This window comes from Pongo pygmaeus, chromosome 7 (assembly GCF_028885625.2).
Source record: "Pongo pygmaeus isolate AG05252 chromosome 7, NHGRI_mPonPyg2-v2.0_pri, whole genome shotgun sequence".
Lineage (NCBI taxonomy): Eukaryota > Metazoa > Chordata > Mammalia > Primates > Hominidae > Pongo > Pongo pygmaeus.
Window position 1 is genome coordinate 92241116 of NC_072380.2, and position 21523 is coordinate 92262638.

Here is a 21523-nt window from a genome sequence, read left to right on the forward strand (position 1 = left end):
AGCATTCAATAAATGTTACCTATGAGTGTTAGCCCCTATTGCCACTATGACCACTGCCATGATTCTACAACTATTAATAACATCTGAACCATCACCAGCCCTACAGTGAAGGAAGTGCCATATTCCTGACTACAAGAACATTCTTGCCAGATGATCAAGATCACTGTTCTTGAGTCTATGAGGATATCCTATTTACCCAGAGGCTGTTTTTAGTGGTCTCTAGTAAGTAGATGAATTCAAGCTTTATGGATGCTGTATATGTGACATAGCCATATATAATACACACAAATGTATTAATATTAACATTTTTAAAAGGTAAAAAATTTGAAATTTCCCCCAAATTTAAATCAATATACAGCCTAATAATTATTCTTAGGGAGAAAAGACAATAACAAACATTAATTAACTGCTTACTATTTTAGGGGCCAGATATTCTTCTAAGTGATTTCTCTAAAGTACTATTATTTTTACAGGAAGGAAACTGAATGACAGTGTTAAGTAACTCACTTAAGATGACACTGTTAAATAAGCAAACCCAGACAATTTGACTTCAGATCTTGTCATAAATATAACACTATACTGTCTCGTTAATATTCCCGTGAAAGCATCTACCACAACTTGCTAAGTAGTATTATCCTTATTCTTATGCTTAGCAAAGGAAAGAAGTCACTGTCTTAGAAGATCTGGCATAGAATCAAACCATATATCCACAGTAGTCTCATAAATGATAATATATTAGGAATTATGATATGCTTAAGGTATGTCCTTTTATCCTTTTTGAAGAATAGGCTGTTGCTGACTACATCGAGTTTAGTAGGAGTCAAAAAGTAAAATGCTTTAACTGCTTTCGTAAATCCTCATCACTACACAGCTATAATTAGTTTCATGCTTATGAATTTTATCCTACATGTTAATTATATCTGCAATGATTCTGAGAATGCAAAGAAGTTAATTAATGAAAAAATTACTGCTTTGAGAGTAGATGCTTTAAGCATATAAGTGATAACAGGAAGAAAAAAATGTCCATTGTTTTGATAACTTTCAGAATGTCTCTCTATGCTGAAATCTTCCACAGTATTTATTGGTCAATTAAATATCAATACCAAGCAAGAACAATGTCAGATGATTAAGTAAAATTTTGTACATCTTTAAAAGTTCATTTCATATGGCTCTGATTTTATTCTTAAAAGTCTGAGCTTCTGAACATATGTAAGTATTCATGAATGATCCTGATTTTTAAAAAAAAGGTAACAGACTTCCATATCTAGCAGTATGTTAGAATGACTAAATTGACCAAAGGTTCTCCTAAAAAGAAAGAAACATAATGGTTAAAATAACAAAAACATTTTCTTTAATTCTATTATTGAGTCAGCAGTTTAGGAATGATTATAGAATGATTATAGAAAGGCAGAAAAAAGAAGAGAGCTACAAATCAAAAAATAGAACACTGAAGCTGGGTTTTGCAGAACTTGAGCTTGTTTTAACATTATTATAGATATATAAAAGGTCAATATATAATAAAAAGCAGAATAAAGTTGCCTAGAATATGAAAATTCTAAACTTGTATGAAAGTAGTAAAACAGCCTCAAAATATATAAAAGCAAAAATTAAAATAATTACTAGCAGAAAAGACAAATCCACCATCGTAATGATTTTATAAATGGTACATTTATACAAATTGACCAAACACTGGTCAAAAAAGTAAGTTTTAACAAATTTTAAAAACCGGAGTCACTTTCTCTGCTCTCAATACAATTATGCTAGAAATCAATAATAATTCTCATTTCTTTGAAAATTTAAAAGATATTTCTATGTAACTCATCAGTCAAAAAATAATGGAATCTAGAAAATGGTATGAAAAAGTACGTGAAAAATTAGCACAGTTGTTCACATGAATGATATAACAGCATGATATAATCTAAAAAAGCACTTTAATTCTTGTGAATTAATTTATTTAATTGCCTGTAGTTTGTCTAGCTTTAGTGCTTTTGTCATTCATAGAATACTCAATTAGCACAGTTCATAATCATGTATGCTATGTATAAAAAAGTGACCAGTATTTTTTCATGATAATAAGCCTGTCCTATCTCACTTTATACTTATGAGTAATCTTCTCTGGCCGGGCTATTCCAAGGTATAAATTGTTTGAGTTAGTTTGACATCTTAAAATTTTCCATCCTAAAAGTATTTATGATTCTTTGACCCCAATTCACATATCATTTTTTTAAACTGTTGAATAACTGCATACACACATTTAAAAGCAATCTTGATTTGAGTAGTTCCTATCTAAGGTCAAACACTTCAAAAATTATAGGCCTAGTATGGCTAACAACATATCCTAGTAGCATATTTTTTGACAACAGGCAAGAAAGAGAATGAGAGCAGGAAGTATTAGTGTATGGATATTGACTCTTGGCTCCTAGAAACTGAGAAGTTAAAAGAAACACAGACAATGACATTCATTCACTCACTCACTCACTCTCCTCAGCTCTTTTCTCTCCACATGTCTGCATGCTTCTTCTTTCTTTGGATCAGCTTTCTCTGTTCTCTAGTCTGCATGGCATATAATACGGCTACTCGAAGCCCTGAAATTTACAAGTTAAAGCCCCAGACATGTTAAGAGACTAATTCTCTTTCTCCTGTTCCCAATTCCCAATTCCAGGGGACTTGGATTGGTTCCAGCTTTGTTCAGGTGTCTGTTCTCGTCTAATCAGCTGTGGCTAGGTGGAAAAGGCCACATAGTTTCCCACTGACCACTGCTTGGGTAGCAAGGGGTAGTAAAAGGTTTTGTTGTGAGCAAGAAATGGCATAGGTGTATCAGCAAGCAACAAGTGCTACATGTGTGCAACGTGCTTTCTGATGGAATCCTAACACCACCCTATGCCTGTTAGGCAGGTGTCAAGTCGAATAATCAAGATGGACGGCATTGCCTAGGGCTTTGTGTAGGGAAAGTGATACTATTTGGCACTGGACAAAGGCGTGGAGGGTAGATTTCCTCAAGTAGCAAAAGACTGTACAGCAAAGAGACGTGTGGCCAGCACTGCCCCAAGAAGCTGACGGGTCACATCTGAACAGAAGAAGCTGCCAAGTATACAACTGATACATGCTATTAGTATATGTATATATACTATTAATATATGTGTATATATCATATAACTGATACATACTATTTACATTATCTTGAATGTACAGATTTAAATAATCAAAAGTGAGTACGGCAAAATAATGCATGATTAATCCACCCATTTGCTCAACCTATAAATTCTAGCATAACCCTTTCTCTTCCCTTTCTCCTTCCTGCTTATTTACTTATCAATTCTTACACCAAAATATCTTTTCAATCGGTTCCTTCCGCTTCATCAACAATACCACAGTCTTAATTTGTCTTATTATATCTCTTTTCTAAGTTTTTGCAATAGCCTCCTAATTGACTGCCCTGCCTCCAAATCTCCAATATATTTTGTACTAGCTTCAATTTCCATAATTTCTACTTTAAAGCAAGATCCTGTCCTTGTCACATCCCTGCTTATAAGTCTCTAATAAGTTCCTCACAGGCTACAGCAGAGGTCCCAAACGTAAGTGCACATCAGAACTACACAGATTTCTGGCCTTCATCCTAGATTTTCTCAATCAGAATCTCCTAGAATGGGGCTTAGAAATTTGTCTTTTTAACAAACTTCCCATTTGATTCTAGTAACCTGTCCAGCATCAATCTTTGTATCTGTGTTACAGAGCCACTGTTCTATAATATAAAGTCCAGACTCCCTGAATAGAACACAAGTCAATTCACAATCTGATTCCAACCATTTTCTAGTCTCAGCCCCTGCAACTTTCCCTTCTCAACCTTTTTCACAACACATTATGCCCTTTCAGACTGTCAGGTATCTATGTATCTGCCTTCTTCTCCTCTCTCACCTTAGGGAACTTCTACTCATTCTGGGACAGAGTGAGACTCCGTCTAAAAAAAAAAAAAAACAATCAGTTCAATTGTCACCTACTCTGTGAAGCTTTCCTTGACTGCCTCTAGCATTTATTCATTCCCTCTTGATTATAGAGTTGAAGAGACAGTATAGTGTGGCCATTAAGAACACAGGCTCTGCAACTAGATTGCAAATGTTTGAATCTAGGCTCTGATAATTTCTAATAAGTCAGTGAGTGACATGTGTACATGGACAAGTTAATTGGTCTCTGTGCCTTAGTTAACTTCATTGAAAATGGGAATAATAACAGTATGTGTCCAATATAAATTCTAAGGGTTAATGAGTTAATGTACAAAAAGCAGTTGCTCAGACCCTAGCAAATGATCCTTAAATATTAGCTTCCTGTTTAAGAGTTATTCCTCTCCCTTAGACTATGAACAAGTCTATTATATTAAGCCAGTCAATTTAAGAATTCCCCTTGTTAGTTGTGGTACCATAAATGAAGAAAAAAATAATAATTTAACATAACTTATTTTCATCTCCTCAAAAGATGACTGAGGATAACGTACTAAACCTATTTAAGAAAAAAAGCCATTTATGTGAGAAGGGCTTAGGTTATCTTTTTAAGTCATTCACTTGATAGGAAGAAACAATTTGGAAATCTTAGACAACTATTTGAATTTCAGTGAAGAAAGAAAATATTAAACATAGCTCTGGGCTATTAAAACTGTATAAAGAACTGAAAAATCTAGAAAGAAATCTCACAGAATTCCTGTTATTATAAAACCAAAATTTTAGCCAAAAATATATTTCAAGAAATCCCGTAGACTTCTAAAATGACTAGAAATAGAATAAAAACTTTTTATAAATCCTGCCTTTTATTACTAAAGTCATCTCTGAAATGGAAAAGATGGGGTAATGGAAAAACCTGGTCATCTGTAACAAAAGAAAACAGAGGCCGAGGCAGGAGGACTGCTTGAGCCCAGGAGTCTGAGACCAGCCTGGGCAAGACAGCAAAACCCCACTATAAATTTAAATTTATAAAATAAAAAAATAAATTAAAAATAATAAAGGAAAACAAATTATGGTTATGTAAGGTAAGAAGTAAATAGGAAAACTAAATTGGTGCTCAGATATAAAGTGAGCATCTTCTGTAATTTTCCATTTTTCTTATTTTGCTTTGGAAATATTAGCTATTGAAACAAAATATAGTGAAATCTGGTAACAGGAGTCAGCTCTTCTGCAGAACACATTTCTCCTTGGACGCATTCATTCACTCAAGTATTTATTGAGCAACTAATATTATACATGCTTGGATATAGCAATAAACAAAAGAGTCATTCCAGTGTGATGCCATTCCTACAGTATTTATCATGTGAACAACATCGATATTCCAACAAGTTCCACAATACTTTGTATACCTTTTATACTGACATAAGGTGCATATGGCTCCACCTGCAAATTATCACCATTAGTGACTCCAGAAGATTAAATCTATTTTGCTTCCATATCATCTGACCTCCAGATCATGGGTTTTTTACCTAGATTCAAGGATACCTAAAGGTTAATGGGTATATTGGGGGAAATCTGTGAACTCCTTAATACTGCATGCCTATACTGTATTCTCCAGGGGCCCAAGACCCCAAGAAGTATTTTTTTTAAAATCACTGCTCTACATGTAGAAAATTCTCTAGCTATTTGAGCAATTCTGTCCTACTGAAAAGGCTTCTGCCATATACCAACACAGAGGGTAGTTGGTAAACTCCTTACCTGACATTTTATAGGACAATGTTCAACAATTTTATCATCAAGAAGTTATGTTTTGCTCATCTAAATTCTGTCCTCTCCTGTTTTGAATACCAACAATCTAGTCAGTCTGTTAGACAAAGACTTCTTCCAAAAAAACTGTTTATAGAACTTGGGCTCCAGCAACTTTTGCAATATAATCCTTGTGCACTACTGAACCACAGAAAAATAACTCCTTAATTTGTGGTTGGAATAACCACTGCAGAACAACCTACAGTGGGTGGCATGAAACTATCACAATTATAAAGTAACCAAGCAAATAATATACTAGGTCTCAAAGAGATAAAATGTTATAAATCCAAAACATACATTGCTATAAATAAAGTCTGTGGTTATTTGCTGAGATGCTCTAACATTGCAGTAACAAGGGTTACTCTTAGCATGTTTTATAAAGAAATAACTAAAGCTATTTGACAGTAGACTCAGTGGCACCACACGTATTGTTTGGGCTAAGAAATTAGGTGAATTGCACTGTATAGTAACTTTGGAAAAATGCCGCCTTTAATATAAACAAACAATGGACTTTCCTTTAGAAGCCATGAGAAGGGAGAGGAGGGCGGCAGGATTTGTACTACTAAATCAGCATGCCAGCAATTTGGGAAACCATTGAATAAGAGCAATCAGTGTGTCTAAATGCATATTTGTTGACAGCTATAATCAGATCATTTCCCCAAAATTTAAATAATGGATTTTAGAGTTGGGAAGGCTCTTTAAGACCAACCAGACAATGGGGACTGAGGACTAAAAAGGGTGCATGACTTGCTCAAGTTCACCAAACAGAACAGAAAGAAAGAACTGAGTCTCTTGACTCCCTTATCAAGCTATCTTTCTTACACAGAAAAGCTTTTTTAATTAAAATATAATTCATGTGCTACAATTCACTAACTTAAATAATTCAATGGCTTTTGGTATAGTCACTAAAAACAGCTGTGCATTCATCATCACAATTTTTTAACATTTGTATCACCCCCAAACGAAACTCCCTTAGCTATCACTCCCTTAAATGTCCCCTACCCCACCCACTGCCTCCCATCTTCCCATCCCTAGGTCACCACTAATCCATCTTCTGTCTCTACATACTTGACTATTCTGCACATTTCATATCAAGGAATCATACAATATGTAGTCCTTTGTGACCAGCTTCTTTCACTGAGCATAACGTTTTCAAGATTCAAGCATGTTGTACCATGTCTTAGTACTTCATTACCTTTTTTTTTTTTGAGACGAAGTTTTACTCTGCAACACAGGCTGGAGAGCAGTGGTGCGATCTCGGCTCACTGAAACCTCCGTCTCATGGGTTCAAGCAATCCTCCTGCCTCAGCCTCCTAAGTAGCTGGAACTACAGGTGGGAGACACGCCACCACGTCTGCCTAATTTTTGTATTTTTAGTAGAGACGGGGTTTCACTATGTTGGCCAGGCTGGTCTTGAACTCCTGCCTCAGGCGATCTGCCCGCCTCAGCCTCCCAAAGTGCTGGGATTACAGGTGTGAGCCACTGTGCCCAGCCCCATTACTTTTTAACGGCTGAATAATATTCCACTGTATGGCAAGTTCCACATCTGCAATTTCCATACAGGCAAGTTCCACATCTGCAATTTCTACATCTGCAGATTCAGTCAACCACAAGTAGAAAATATTCAGGAATAAAAGGCAATAAAAATATAACAAAATATAAATAAAATTATCTGCATAGAATTTATCTTATATTAGGTATTATTAATAATCTAGAGACGATTTCAAGTATACACGAGAATGCGCGTAAGTATACCCAAGCACTATGCCATTTTATTAAAGGGACTTCAACAACCACGGATTTTGGTGTCTGTGGGGTCCTGGAACTAATCCTCCCACAGGTACTGAGGATATCTATACCACATTTTGTTTATCCATTCAGCAGTCGATGGACACTTGGATTGTTTCCACCTTTTGGCTATCGTGACTAATGCTGCTATGAACATCTGTGTACAAGTTTTTGAGTCGACATCTGATTTCATTTCTCTTAGGTATATATGTAGGAATGGAATTGCTGGATCATATAGTAACTCTGTTTAACCACTTAGGGAACTGCCAAACTGTCTTTGAAAATGACTGCACCATTTTACATTCACACTCATCGGAAAGTTTCTGCTTTTAAAATCAAAACAATCAGATCACAAATTCCTTAGTTTCTGTTAATAGGTAACTGAAGAAAAAACCCAAGTATTGACAACGTTTTTTAAAAACCACATACTATCACTACATGAAACTCAGATTCAGAGTTTGAAACAGAAAGATAGCTTTAAATTGCTATTTTACAAAGGATTACAGTATAGTGAATATTTCCTTAATTGCTGAAATCATATCAAAATATCACACAAGGGCTATAGATAAATGGCAAACATTCAAAATATTGGGAGATCTTAAATATAAATTAAAAAGGACAAATTGATTGAATGCTCTCAAAACCCAAATTAAAATCTATTGCCAGGTGATTTTTACATACCTTCAGTCATTGGAAGGAAAACAAACATTTTTAAGATACAAAATTGATAGGTATTCAACAGGGCAAAGTAAATGCAGTATACTGGTTTGGAACAGAAAATGAAAGCTAGCCACTATAACCATACAACAAAGGGTTATCGTCCAAATGGGCTTATGGTAAGCAATTTGGGGAACAACAACTTTATACACAATGCAGTCAACTGTACATTCTGCATGTCAAGGGGTTCTGCTTCCATTTACTGGATAAGCTTCATATATATATACGTTTAGAGTTGGACTCTCAACACAGTGAGAGAGAGAGTGTGTGTGAGTGTGTGTGTGTGTGCGTGTGTACATATATTTAGAGTTGGGATCTCACTGTGTTGCACAGGCTGGAGTGCAGTAGCTATTTACAGGTTTGATCATACCACACCATACCCTCAGCCACGAGCAGTGGTGTGTGCCTGAAGTCCTAGCTACTCAGGAGGCTGAGGTGGGAGAATCCCTTGAGCACAGCCTGGGCAACATACGAAGTTGCCCCCCATCTCCAAATAAATAAATAATGAAATTAAAAAGCCAGCACATTATAGCCTCAAATTCCTGGCCTCAACAGATCTTCCCACCTCAGTCTCCCGAGTAGCTACAACTACAGGCCTGCAACACCATGCCCAGCTAGGGTGTGCTTTCTACAAAGGAAGGTTGGGGCAAGTAGTAAGTGTAAAGTCGAGATTAAAAGAAAATTTGGCCAAGTATCAGCAACTCCCATGGGTGTTTCTGCCAATCAGAGACTCTAGAACTTTGGAACAGCAGCAGGTAGACAAGTGGGCAAGAGGAAAGTGTGAATAGAAACAGAAAGAAAACGAGTTCTCACAGAAAAGGGCCAGGAATAAATTAATAAAAAAAAAGAAAGAAAGAAAGAGAAAGTGAAGAGTCTAAGAAGATACAAGTAGGTGGTGCACAGAAATCTAAACTACTTATTATTTTTTAGAGAAAAGGGTCTTGCTGTGTTGCCCAGGCTGATTTCGAACTCCTGACCTCAAATGATCCTCACAAAGTGTTGGGATTACAGGCATGAGCCACTGCACCTGGCCTAGAAATCTGAATTTTTATCACATTTTCAGCACCAGCCAATTTGCCCTTTCTTTTCAGTGGTAGTTAAAATCTTCCAGAATTGCCTTTAGCTTTACTAATCTCCAGACAATGGTGGCTGATGAACTTTTTGACAGTACACCAAAAGAAGAACAGTTTACATCAAAACTAGCACCCTCATAGAAATCTTTCTAAACATATACATATAAACAAATGAGGCCAGGCGCGGTGGCTCACGCCTGTAATCCCAGAACTTTGGGAGGCCGAGGTGGGTAGATCACGAGGTCAGGAGATCAAGAACATCCTGGCTAACATGGTGACACCTCGTCTCTACTAAAAATACAAAAAATTAGCCAGGCGTGGTGGTGGGCACATGTAGTCCCAGCTACTCGGGAGGCTGAGGCAGGAGAATGGCGTGAACCTGAGAGGCAGAGCTTGCAGTGAGCCGAGATTTCGCCACTATACGCCAGCCTGGGTGACAGAGGGAGACTCCGTCTCAAAAACAAAACAAAACAAAACAAAACAAAACAAAATAAAATTAAAAAACAAAAAAAAAGAAATGAAATGTTTCCCAAAAGCACTAGTCTTGCTATTTTGGTGCAGCCTAATATTTTCTATTCTATTTCATATTTTTAAAAAAAGCTGAAAATGGCCCAATAAATTATGATGTGCAGTTTTTCAAGGATAAAGCTCATAAGAAATGATGATAATATAAACAACCATGACTAACTTCAGATACAGGCAGGCAATGACAAACTACATCCTAAGTGTCACCTGGCCAATAGTAATATCAAAGAGGTAGGGCAGGCTAAAATCCAAAAAAAAAAGTTTGTCTTATAGTCAACAAAATAAGGTAATAAAAGCTCAATAAATGAATATTAGTTCACAAATATTACATTTTTTATTATTATTATGGAGGGCAGTAGGAATCCCGACTTAATTCCAAAATACATTTCAAGTAATTTCAAATAAATAAGGCTGGGCACAGTAGCTCACACATGTAATCCCAGCACTTTGGGAGGTCAAGACAAGAGGACTGGCTGAGCCCAGGATTTCAATATTAGCCTGGGAAACATAGTGAGACAACCCCCAACTCCCATCTCTACAGAAAAATGTACAAAAATTAGCCAGGTGTGGTGGCATGCACCTGTAGTCCCAGCTACTTGGAGGGCTGAGGTGGGAGAATCACTTGAGCTTGGGAGGTTGAGGCTGCAGTGAGCTGTGGTCATGCTACTGCACTCCAGCCTGGGCAATAGAGCAAGACCCTGCCTTGGAAAAGATAATTAATTAATTAACACTGAAATATACAACTATAAAATACTAGAGAGAAACACAGACCACTATTTTTACAAAGGCAAAAGCCTTTGTAAGTATGTAAGTATGGTACCCAAACTAGAAATTATAAAAGAAAAAGGCAAATGAATTACATAATACAAAAATTCTGTATGGCAAAGTAATCAACAACAAACTGGAGTAAATTGTTTTTAACAGTTACAACAAAGAGTATAAACTAATAAGAAAGTGATAAATACAAAAGACTAATGAGCAACCAGAACAGGCCAATGATTCTGGAGTAAAAAATTCATTTAAGAATTAAATAAATGGCCAAATGTTCACCATTGCTAGTCATCAAAAATGCAAATTAAATCAATAATGTAATAACTTTTGCTTATTAGATTGGCAAGATGAAAAAAAAACACCTAGTGTTGGAGAGAGACAGTTACTTTGGAAATTTGAGAATGTGTATAAATCTTTAAAGAATGTACAACCTATCCAGTTCCCCCACTCTAAATAATTTATTATAAGGAAATAATCATATAGTTATACCAAAATCTGTATACAGATACAAATAATGAAAACTGAAAACAATATCAATATATATTAACAGGGAATTAGTTAAAGAAATTGTAGTAGTAAAATGCTATGCAGTCTTTAACAATTTTGTTTATGACATAGTTAGCTGGCCCTGACATATGTTTATTTGGGAAGGCGGGAGAAGACCTACTTATGAGGCAGTATGCAAAAATACTGGCAGATTTCTGTTGTTGTTAAGAATCTTTTTTTTTTTTTCAGACCAAGTTTTGCTCTTGTTGTCCAGGCTGGAATGCAATGGCGCAATCTCAGCTCACTGCAACCTCTGCCTCCTGGGTTCAAGCAATTCTCCTGTCTCAGCCTCCCAAGTAGCTGGGATTACAGGCATGTGCCACCAAGCCCAGCTAATTTTGTATTTTTAGTAGAGACGGGGTTTCTCCATGTTGATCAGGCTAGTCTCAAACTCCTGACCTCAGGTGATCTGCCCGCCTCGGTCTCCCAAAGTGCTGGGATTACAGGCGTGAGCCACCGCACCCGGCCCTGTTAAGAACCTTTTTTAAAACATATATATAAAAATGCTGGCTGAGTTCCATGGCTCATGCCTGTAATCCCAGCACATTGAGAGGCCAAGGTAGACGGATCTCTTAAGTCCAAGAGTTCAAGACCAGTCTGGGCAACATGGTGAAACCCTAGCTCTACTAAAAATACACAAAATTAGCTGGGCATGGTGTCGTGCACCTGTAGTCCCAACTACACGGGAGGCTGAGGTGGGAGGATTGCTTCAACCAGGGAGGTGATGGTTGCAATGAGCTGAGATCGCGCCACTGCACTCCAGTCTGGGCAACAGAGTAAGACTCTGTCTCAAAAAAAAAAAGGAAAAGAAAAGAAAAACAAAAACAAAATGTTTCACTTGGTGATAATTGTTTTTTTCCTCCATTTGAATTTGTATTTTGCAATCAGCTTAAATTACTTTTAAAATAAAATGATATTTTTCAAATAAAAAGATGAACAACCTTAATGCTCAATCTGTTTACATAAACCTGAAAAATATTAATAACCTTTTAAGCGTACTTACTCCACTTAATCTTTCCTCAGGATATAATCCTAGAAGTCTTAACCACAGAGATGTTCCAGACTGTGTCATTTGTAAGAGTGAAAAAGTAGTAACAACCTACCTAATAAACAGGAATGCCTGAAGAAATTACGATGTATTCAATGATATATAATGCAACCTTCATAATGAAAAAAATGCTACACAATAAACTTCAGTGAGAAGCTCAATATTCAAAATTATAGAGAGTATGATTAAAACCATATTATGTACAAACAAAACAGAAATCTGTAGCTGAAGACTGGAGGGAAATGTACTAAAATGAGTGGTGGAGCTCATTAAATACTCACTTAAATGAGTATTTAAATTTTAAAATTTAAATTTTAAAATTTAAATACTTAGAGAATTTCCCACAGCTTCTTTATGAAAATGCATTAGATTTACAAATTGAAACCAAAAAATAATAATAACAGAAATATCGACATAAATCCAATTTTACTAATTTGGCTTGGTCACTAAAAAATATCAACTTTGACAGCTCAGTGATCAATACATAGAAAAGACAAATGATTTAAAGCTTTAATCTAAAATGAACACACCAACAGAATTAATTAAGTTTCGTTTGGTCAATAAATTATTTGTATAATAAACAAAAGAATACAGGCAAAGCACAGTGGCTGTCACCTGCAATCCCAGCACTTTGGGAGGCGGAGGCAGGCAGACCACTTGAGACCAGGAGTTCGAGATCTGCCTGGCCAACATGGCGAAATCCCATCTCTACAAAAAATACAAAAATTAGCCAGGTGTGGTGGCGGATGCCTATAGTTCCAGCTACTTGGGGGGCTGAGGTGGGAGGATTGCTTGAACCCGGGAGGCGGAGGTTGTGGTGAGCTGAGATTGTGGCACTGTACTACAGCCTGGGTGACAGAGTGAGACTGTCTCAAATAATAATAATAATAATACATTAAAATATATGTATAGGAAGAACACTTGCATAAATAGAATTTTAATGTAAAAACACCATATTTTATATTTATGATATATAAATACTTCTTTTTCCTATTTCCCTTTTTCTTACAAAAAATGCAACTAGAACTATTTGCTTGGTTAATTATCCAATTTAAAAAAATAAATATGAAAATAGAAATGTAGACAGATCACATCATAATGTAATTAGTTAAAAAGACATGCTTTGGAATTCAGATTAGGAAAGACAATATAAGAACAGTCCATCTATTTATTAGAGACTGACAGCTTATGGCTGACAATGGTGTGGCTGAATTTAACCAAACTTAATTAAATATTACTTGATAATACTTAACAGTAAAGTGATAGGGTGAAACAAACTGCAAAGTGTGGGCTAAGGTGAACTAGGCTTATACTTAATGTTTTTTAATTCTTTTACAAAAGATTATTGCAACAAAAAGATGTTAAAATTTTTAGAAAGTGACAGTTGTATTTTTTTTCCCTGATAAACATGTAATCTAAGTAGTTTAAAAGAACTAGGAAGATAAAATCTGTCCGAAGTGACAGACTGATCAGGATTTCATCTTCACCATGCATTGTGGATCAGATCAGGCTTCAATACAACTCTACGTGTACTAGCTCACTGACTTTGCATATATTTCATACCTTCTCTAGGTCTCAGTTTCCTTGTTAAAAACTGTGGATAATGTTTCCTAACTTAGAGCATTACTATATTTATCCCTGAAAAAAGACAGGATATAAGAGTAAGCTACGGTTATATTTTTGACAATTGAAAAGAGAATTTGGATTATGATCTTAATTTTACCCACTCTTCACCCCACCCCCATCTCTACAAAAACAAAACAAAATAAATAAATAAATATGCAGTTTCCAAGAATTGTGACATAATTTTATTTTCCAGAAAATGAAATCAGTGGATAACCACCCCTTAGGAAATGAGCATAGAACAAACTCATTTTACATGAGTTAAAACATAGTAATTAGAACAGAAAGAGGCAAGAATGCATTACTTTAATTACGTATTATGCTTTTTTTCACTATTGAAAGTTGAAAAATGTTATCAGAAATTCCATGAAACAAACATATCTTAGTAGTCATTTCTAATATAAAATACATTCAGTCACTAATTTTTTGTTGTTTTGTATCTTTAGTTGAAGACAGGAACACATAACCTATACTTTCAAAATACAGCCAGCCTAAAAAGGTAAATAATTTTTATTTTGAAAAGGGAAAAATTTCAAGAAAAAAACTGTACCTATCTGTAGATGCTGGATAATGTTCATTCAAATATTCTTTGAGAGGCAGAATTGGAGAATTAGGACTTTGGAGGAAGAGACATCTGAGTTAGAATTCCAGCTTTGCCACTTAATAGTGGTGGGAGCTCAGGCACAGTAGCAGAACCCACTGGCTAGGTGACACAAGAGTTATATTCCCAGTTCCCTTCTCCCCTGAACCAGCCACAATGAAAAAGTTAAACGCTGGTTTTCAGAGCCTTCCCTGCAGTTAGGGAGAGGCTAGATATGTTGTATAGGTCTGACCAATTAAATGAAAACTGAAGTCTGGCAGCTTTTGTTTTCCTGGTAAAAGGGACAAAAAAATAAAAAATAAATTTTAAAAGAAAATTTTTTACTTATTTATTTCTTTTTGTGAGACAGGGTCTTACTCTGCCACCCAGGCTGAAGTGCAGTGGCACAAACACAGCTCACTCCAGCCGCAACCTTCCGGACTCGAGAAATCCTCCTGCCTCAGCCTCCCAAAATGCTGGGATTACAGGTGTGAGCCACTGCAGTCATCCCAGGTCTGCTTTTTAGCTACCTTTATGAAAACTACCTGCCCTCCCCAGTCTCTTCCTTCCCATTCTCTTCCTCCCTTAAACACAGACATGTGGTCTGTAGAATCAGCAGCCTTACTGCACCATGACTCAAGAAGCCCCAAGCCTCATGTTGATGTTAAAGCATAAAGCATTGTCAAGCTGCTAAAACAACCTCAGTAGCCACTAATATTCAGGATTCTCATGCAAAAAAAAAAAAAGTCTCTATCTTTTTAAGCCACAAGTAGACAAGTTTTCTGCTATTTGCAATTGACACAAGTCTAAATGATTTGGAAAAGTCACAAATTCGGAGAATCACCTTCCTCATCTATTAAATAAGGGTGATGTTAGTAAGACGAATGTAAAGCATAGTATCTGTCTGACACATAGAAAAGGTTCAATAATGCCAGCTGTTGTGATAATGATGACAACTTTAATTCTCACACCAACCAGTACTTTGATAGCACTTTGGGGGTAAGTACTATCTTCAACCACTTTGAAGACAAGAAAATTAAGGCTCCAAAGTTAAGCAACTTGCTTAAGATCACACAATTAGTTAGGAGTAGAGCCAGGATTCAAATCCAGAAATCTTCCCAAGGCCATGATCTTAACTAGTATTATGCTTAGAAAAGTGACTGAGTACAATTAAGACTTAACAGCTAATAAATGTTGGCTATAATGATTATGATAACATAGCCAACTATGAAGACAAGAACAGGTAGAAAATGCCCTATAGTTTTCAAATCTAGAAAACAATAAATTCTCATTTAATTTGACATTGATTTTATTTTTCTTAAAATTGAAATGGCTCTCATTTCTTCACTAAAACAGGTTACTACAGCCTCTTCACTGGAGGTTAACTTCATCCCTTTGTAACACCAAAGGAACTAAGAACAGCATTTTCAACCAATAATTGAAACACCCTACCGATAGGTAAATGACTTGGTGACTCTTGTCCATCAAAAAAGTAAGCAATGAGTATTTATTGTGAACTTATACTCTGCAAGGCACTATGCCAGACATTTAAAAATTATTTTCTCCAAAATATGCAGCACATGTTTATTTTCTTAAAGTGACCTAAGATTCCTTTGGAGGGAAAATTTAATTAACAATTTAAAACATTAGGAAGATGCTGCTGCTGCTACCAGTCATCTACACCATCATCACCATCACTACCATTACTATTAATAATAGACATAGAATTCATATCACAAATCAACATATGCTAAACTTTACTTTTGGAATGCTTTGCTTCAAACTTCAGATGTTCTCTTTAGTGAAATAAATGAAACAAAGAGCTTTAAAAATTCATGCTGGGTCAGGTGCAGTGGCTCACACCTGTAAACCCAGCACTCTGGGAGGCCGAAGCTGGCAGATTGCTTGAGTTCAGGAGTTCAAGACGAGCCTGGGCAACATGGTGAAACTCTGTCTCAACAAAAAATACAAAAATTAGCTGGGCATGGTAGCATGTACCTGTAGTCCCAGCTACTTGCAGGGCTGAGGTGGGTGAATCGCCTGAACCCAGGAGGTGGAGGTTGTGGTGAGCTGTGATCAGAGCACTCCAGCCTGGGCAACACAGCAAGACCCTGTCTTAAAAAACAAAAACAAAAACAAAAACACACTGAAGACACAGTATTTAAAAAACAAGCTAAATTCAAAATTAAAGTTTCCAAATAAATTACATTCAGGAAACAGGCAAACTAAAATATTTGCAATTGCAGTTAGGAAAGATTATTTAGTTTCTCAAATAGATTTTGAGATTTAAAGAGTTTGTGTTTAGCTGTTAACTTTCAAACTAATATGATGTAATATCATTCTAGTAAATAAAAAAAAGTAAAATAAAAACTGAAACAGAATGGTGAGTAAAATAGAAGTTTTGAGGTAAGACTAACTCTAGTAAAAATGCTGAGTCTCAAAATATGTACATTTACAGCAATATATTTTGGAAGCCAAGTAACTTCAAATCATATCTTCCACACTGAAAGAGGTATAGCATAACAAAGAGTTGATACTACCATTTTTATAAGTAGATACAAAAGAAATGCTTTCAAGGAAATTACATCAAGGAAGGATTGGTTTGCTTAATGAATTCAAAAACGACAGGCAATAGCATAAAATCCACATGAACATTATAATATGCTCAATCAGTTCTAATTAAGGATTTAATTATACCTATTTGATATCTAATTTGCATTTTTCTAAAGGAACACAAAGTATTCTATTTTAGGTCCAAAGTTAAGGTTCTAGGCAGGGCGCAGTGGCTCATGCCTGTAATCCCAGCACTTTGGGGGGCCGAGGCAGGTGGATCACTTGAGGTCAGAAATTCAAGACCAGCCTGGCCAACATGGTGAAACCCCATCTCTACTAAAAGTACAAAAATTAGGCGGGCATGGTGGCGGATGCCTGTAATCCCAGCTACTCCGGAAGCTGAGGCAGGAGAATTGCTTGAACCCGGAAGGCAGAGGTTGCAGTGAGTCAAGATCGTGCCACTGCATTCCAGCCTGGGCAACTGAGTGAGACTCCATCTCAAAAAAAAAGAAAGAAAAGAAAGAAACCTAACTGTGATATATTTATGGAAAAACATTTTATTAAAAATTAAAACAAAGTAAGAACAAAGCATCATGTTTTCAAATATAGGACAATGTTGAACCTAAATAATTCCTAATATATTCAATAAAAGAAAAATGGATACGTATAAATGGAGACATAAAAAACACAAATGTCATTTATAGACACATCAAAGTATTCTTTAATTATTATAGTGCTGTGATTTTTAAAACAGACAGCTCCAAAATAAGCCTTTTTGAACAACTCTGTTCATCAGACTCCTGGGTAAATGAATTTCTACTGTACACACTGACAGATACAGGGCTAGAACCTAGACCTCTTGCCCTCCACTCCTATGTTCTTCCTGTTACTTGTCTTGCTTGACTTCCTTGCACATGCCAAAAACTACTGTATCTCCTTCCTGCCATTTTTACCCTCTAAAACTGTATAAAGCACTTCCTAGAAGAATACAGAAAAAGAACAGAGAAGTAGAAGGAGAATCAAGAAAATAAAGGTATGTGACAATTTCTGAGAAGGGAATAGCCAATATTATTGAATACTACAAAGCAGTTAAGCAGAAACTAGTGGGCAGGTAACCAGATGTCCCTGATGAGTTTAAGAGGGTGCTTTCAACAAGTATAATGGTGAGGGCAGAGCCTGGTGGGCTGAACTGATGAATGAATGGTAATTTGGGAATGGGAAAAGTACAATAGCTTTAAGGGGAAACATGCTAAAATGTTTCCAATCTTACCAAACTATCTAGAAAAAATGATATAGAAAAAATTTAAGGTAAGAAATAGGAAATCCAGGGAGTATTAGCTTGAATCAGTTGAAATTTCAGATACTCAACTATTTTGACGTTAAAAACTGCAATTTTATACGGTTTAAACTAAGGTACAAACTTGATTTCAAGAAAGGAGATAAGGTTATCTTCTAAGGACATAGAAGCAAAGAACAGATGCCTAAGAGTGAAGTAGGTAAAGTAATAAGAAATCTACCAGAAATGAATGAAAGAATTTTAGAGTCCTGAAGTTGAATAATAAGAATAATATACCTGGCAAAGCTACACTATTTTTCTAAAAGGATCCTGTTATCTTTACATTTGCATTTAACTTTTAGAAATTTAGCTTTTTTTCTGTAATAGGATGCCTGAACATGAACACTGCAACATTTCTTCAAGGCAGGCACTCTCACTTAATGTGGTACAAACATAACTCTGCAGTGATGCTGTTGCCTTTATATTTTGTTTTGTTTTGTTTTTGCTGATAAAGGCAGAAGATCAAGGCACTTAGAGCCTAATATGAAGTTGCTATTAATAATCCCAGGTCTACTGTTATTCCACAACCTAATTTCTCATATTTCCAATCCCATGTCACCAAATGCCTACAGAAAAATCACAACATGACCAGGCACAGTGGCTCACACTTGTAATCCCAGCACTTTGGGAGGCTGAGGTGGGTGGATCACCTAAGCTCAAGAGTTCAAGACTAGCCTGGACAACATGGTAAAACTCCAACTCTACCAAAAACACACACAAACAAAATTAGCCAGGCATGGTGGCAGATGCCTGTAGTCCCAGCTACTCAGGAGGCTGAAGCACAAGAATCGCTTGAGCCCAGCAGGCAGAGGTTGCAGTGAGCTGAGATTGCACCACTGCATTCCAGCCTGGGTGACAGAGTGAGATCCTGTTTCAAAAATAAATAAATAAAGATAGAATAACCACAACATGTCTAAAACAGAACTCCTGCCCTTTGAACAGTTCTCTAATCCACTTCCCTACTGCTGCGACCTCTATTTTTCTAGTCACCTGGGCTAGAAACTTTTAGCATGAGTTACCGAGTCCTATCAGTCTTTCTCTGAACAGGCTCTTCTAGCTTTCTGTTACCATCTCTTTCTACTCTAGTCCAGCCTCTAATCACCTCCTGTCTGGATTACAACAGTCTCAGAACTGGTCTTATGGTGTCCACTCCATCTCACACATCACTACTAATGTCACCATACAAAAATGGCAATCCCCAAACACCACCATCATAACTTTTCACCCTGAAATTCAGACTTATCTATAAGGATCCTAGCCTATCTAGCAAAGCAAATATTTCACCACTCCCTAAAACTTCCATGTCATGGAATCTTGACCACTGTGGTCACTTTAAATGCATACACAGAAAAAGAAAAAGAATAGAATAGAGGAGCAAAGAGAATGGAAACAAAGACAATGGTTAGGAGAAAGTCACTGTGGGCTAGGCGCAGTGGCTCATGCCTGTAATCCTAGCACTCTGGGAGGCTGAGGTGGGCAGATCATGAGGTCAGGAGATTGAGAACATCCTGGCCAACATGGTGAAACCCCATCTCTACTAAAAAAAAAATTCAAAATTAGCTGGGCATGGCGCGCGCCTGTAGTCCCAACTACTCAGGAGGCTGAGGTAGGAGAATTGCTTGAAGCCCAAAGGTGGAGGGTGCAGTGAGCCACGATCATGCCATTGCACTCCAGCCTGGCGACACAGCAAGACTCCATCTCAAAAAAAAAAAGTAACTGTGGCAAATTCAGGTACAAGGTACAAGATATCCATGGCTGGAGAAAAGCCCTAATGGTAGAGACAGAGGAAAGGGCAGATTTCAGTGATAATTTAGAGGAAAGCTGGTGACTGAGTGGATGCAGGAGGAAGGCTGTAATGAAGAGAAATGAGTCTATTCTGACTCTCGGCTTTCTGGACTATGTGGCTGGATAGAGTGTAATTCAATTAACCAAAATAAAAAAGAGTTTGAAATTTGTCTGAAATTAGCAAGGCTCTCTTGCATGAGATAGAAATAACTACTTAAGAAAACGGAGTGTCAGCAGCTTAAAAAAAGAACTTTTGCCAGATTTGAATTAATAGAGACAGAAAGAGAACCAGTATGGACTTTTAAAGCCAAAGCTAGCACTAGGCCTAGCAAAGAGTAGCCACTTGATAAATGTTTACTGAAGTAGCTCAAAGCTGCTAGCAGTTGACTCAATGTATGGATAAGTAAGGAGACAAGAATTTTAGATACCTAGAATCACAGTAGGAAAGAAAAAATAAAGGTTACCTTGGAAGTATACAGAAAATCTAGGTTTAAGTAGTGTCTAATAACATATTAGAGATGAAAATATTTTTAACACTGAAAACAGAGCAAAGAGAGAAAGATGTTTCCATCTTCTTAAATCTTGCTGTCATGTCATATATTTTGTTTCTATAGTTACTAAATTTTTGTATTAAAAGTTAAGCTTTGTTCACACACAGAAATTAAATACGTAAAATACATACACAAACTCTGTACACCTCCCTCTAAAAGGCAAAGCCCAGTTGCCTTTCTCTTGAGTATAGGCTGGGCTTTGTGACTCACTTGGCTATTAACCAACAGAATACGGCAGAAGTGACAATGTGTGACTAGGTCATAAAAGGCATCACCACTTCCTCCTTGCTCTCTCTCTCTCTCTCTCTCTCATCACTTACTATGGGGGAAGTCGCTATGTTGTGAGGGCACTCATGCAGCCCATCAATGGTGAGATTCATGTGCCAAGGAACTGAGGCCTCCTGCCAATAACCAGCACTAACTTGCCAGACATATGAGTGAGCTACCTCGGAAGCAAATCCTCCAGCCCCAGTCAAGCCTTCAGATGATTACAGCCCTGGCTAATATCTTGACTGAACTTCATGTGAGACCTTGAGCCAGAATCATCTAGCTATGATGTTCCTGGATTCCTGCCCCACAGCAATTATGTGAGATAATACATGTTTATTGTTTTAAGCCACTAAGTTATGAAGTAATTTGTTACACAGACATAGGTAACAGTCACACAAAGCTCATTCTCAATTCTGTGCCATTCCTCATGTCATTTTCCCCAGAGGTGTCCTTTCATTATCCATCCCAATACTCCCTCTCTATCCTTCGGTATCTAACTAAAGTTTCATGTCTTTGGGAGGCACTTTTTTGTCTATGAAACCATCTCAACTTTCATTTCTCTGGCTTCTCCTTCGAAGAAGCCAGATGCTTGACCACATCATTCATTTAGTCATTTATT

General features: G+C 36.7%; 1 protein-coding gene across 10 annotated transcripts in view; it reads right to left on the reverse strand.

Moving 5' to 3' along the window:
- The window catches only part of TPD52 (tumor protein D52), a 381723-nt gene that overhangs the window by 174669 nt on the left and 185531 nt on the right, over positions 1–21523 (reverse strand). Inside the window, exons 3-4 of one of the 10 annotated variants that reach the window (XM_063668928.1) lie at positions 16408–16524; positions 14380–14445 (exon numbers count right to left, since the gene is read on the reverse strand). The exons of 6 other annotated variants lie outside the window; for them this stretch is intronic. In XM_063668928.1, the coding sequence (XP_063524998.1) occupies positions 14380–14445; positions 16408–16524 (183 nt within the window). Of the gene's footprint in view, positions 1–14379; positions 14702–16407; positions 16525–21523 lie in introns of those variants that run through there. 3 more of the 10 variants (XM_054498024.2, XM_063668932.1, XM_063668931.1) reach the window with 3 other exon arrangements.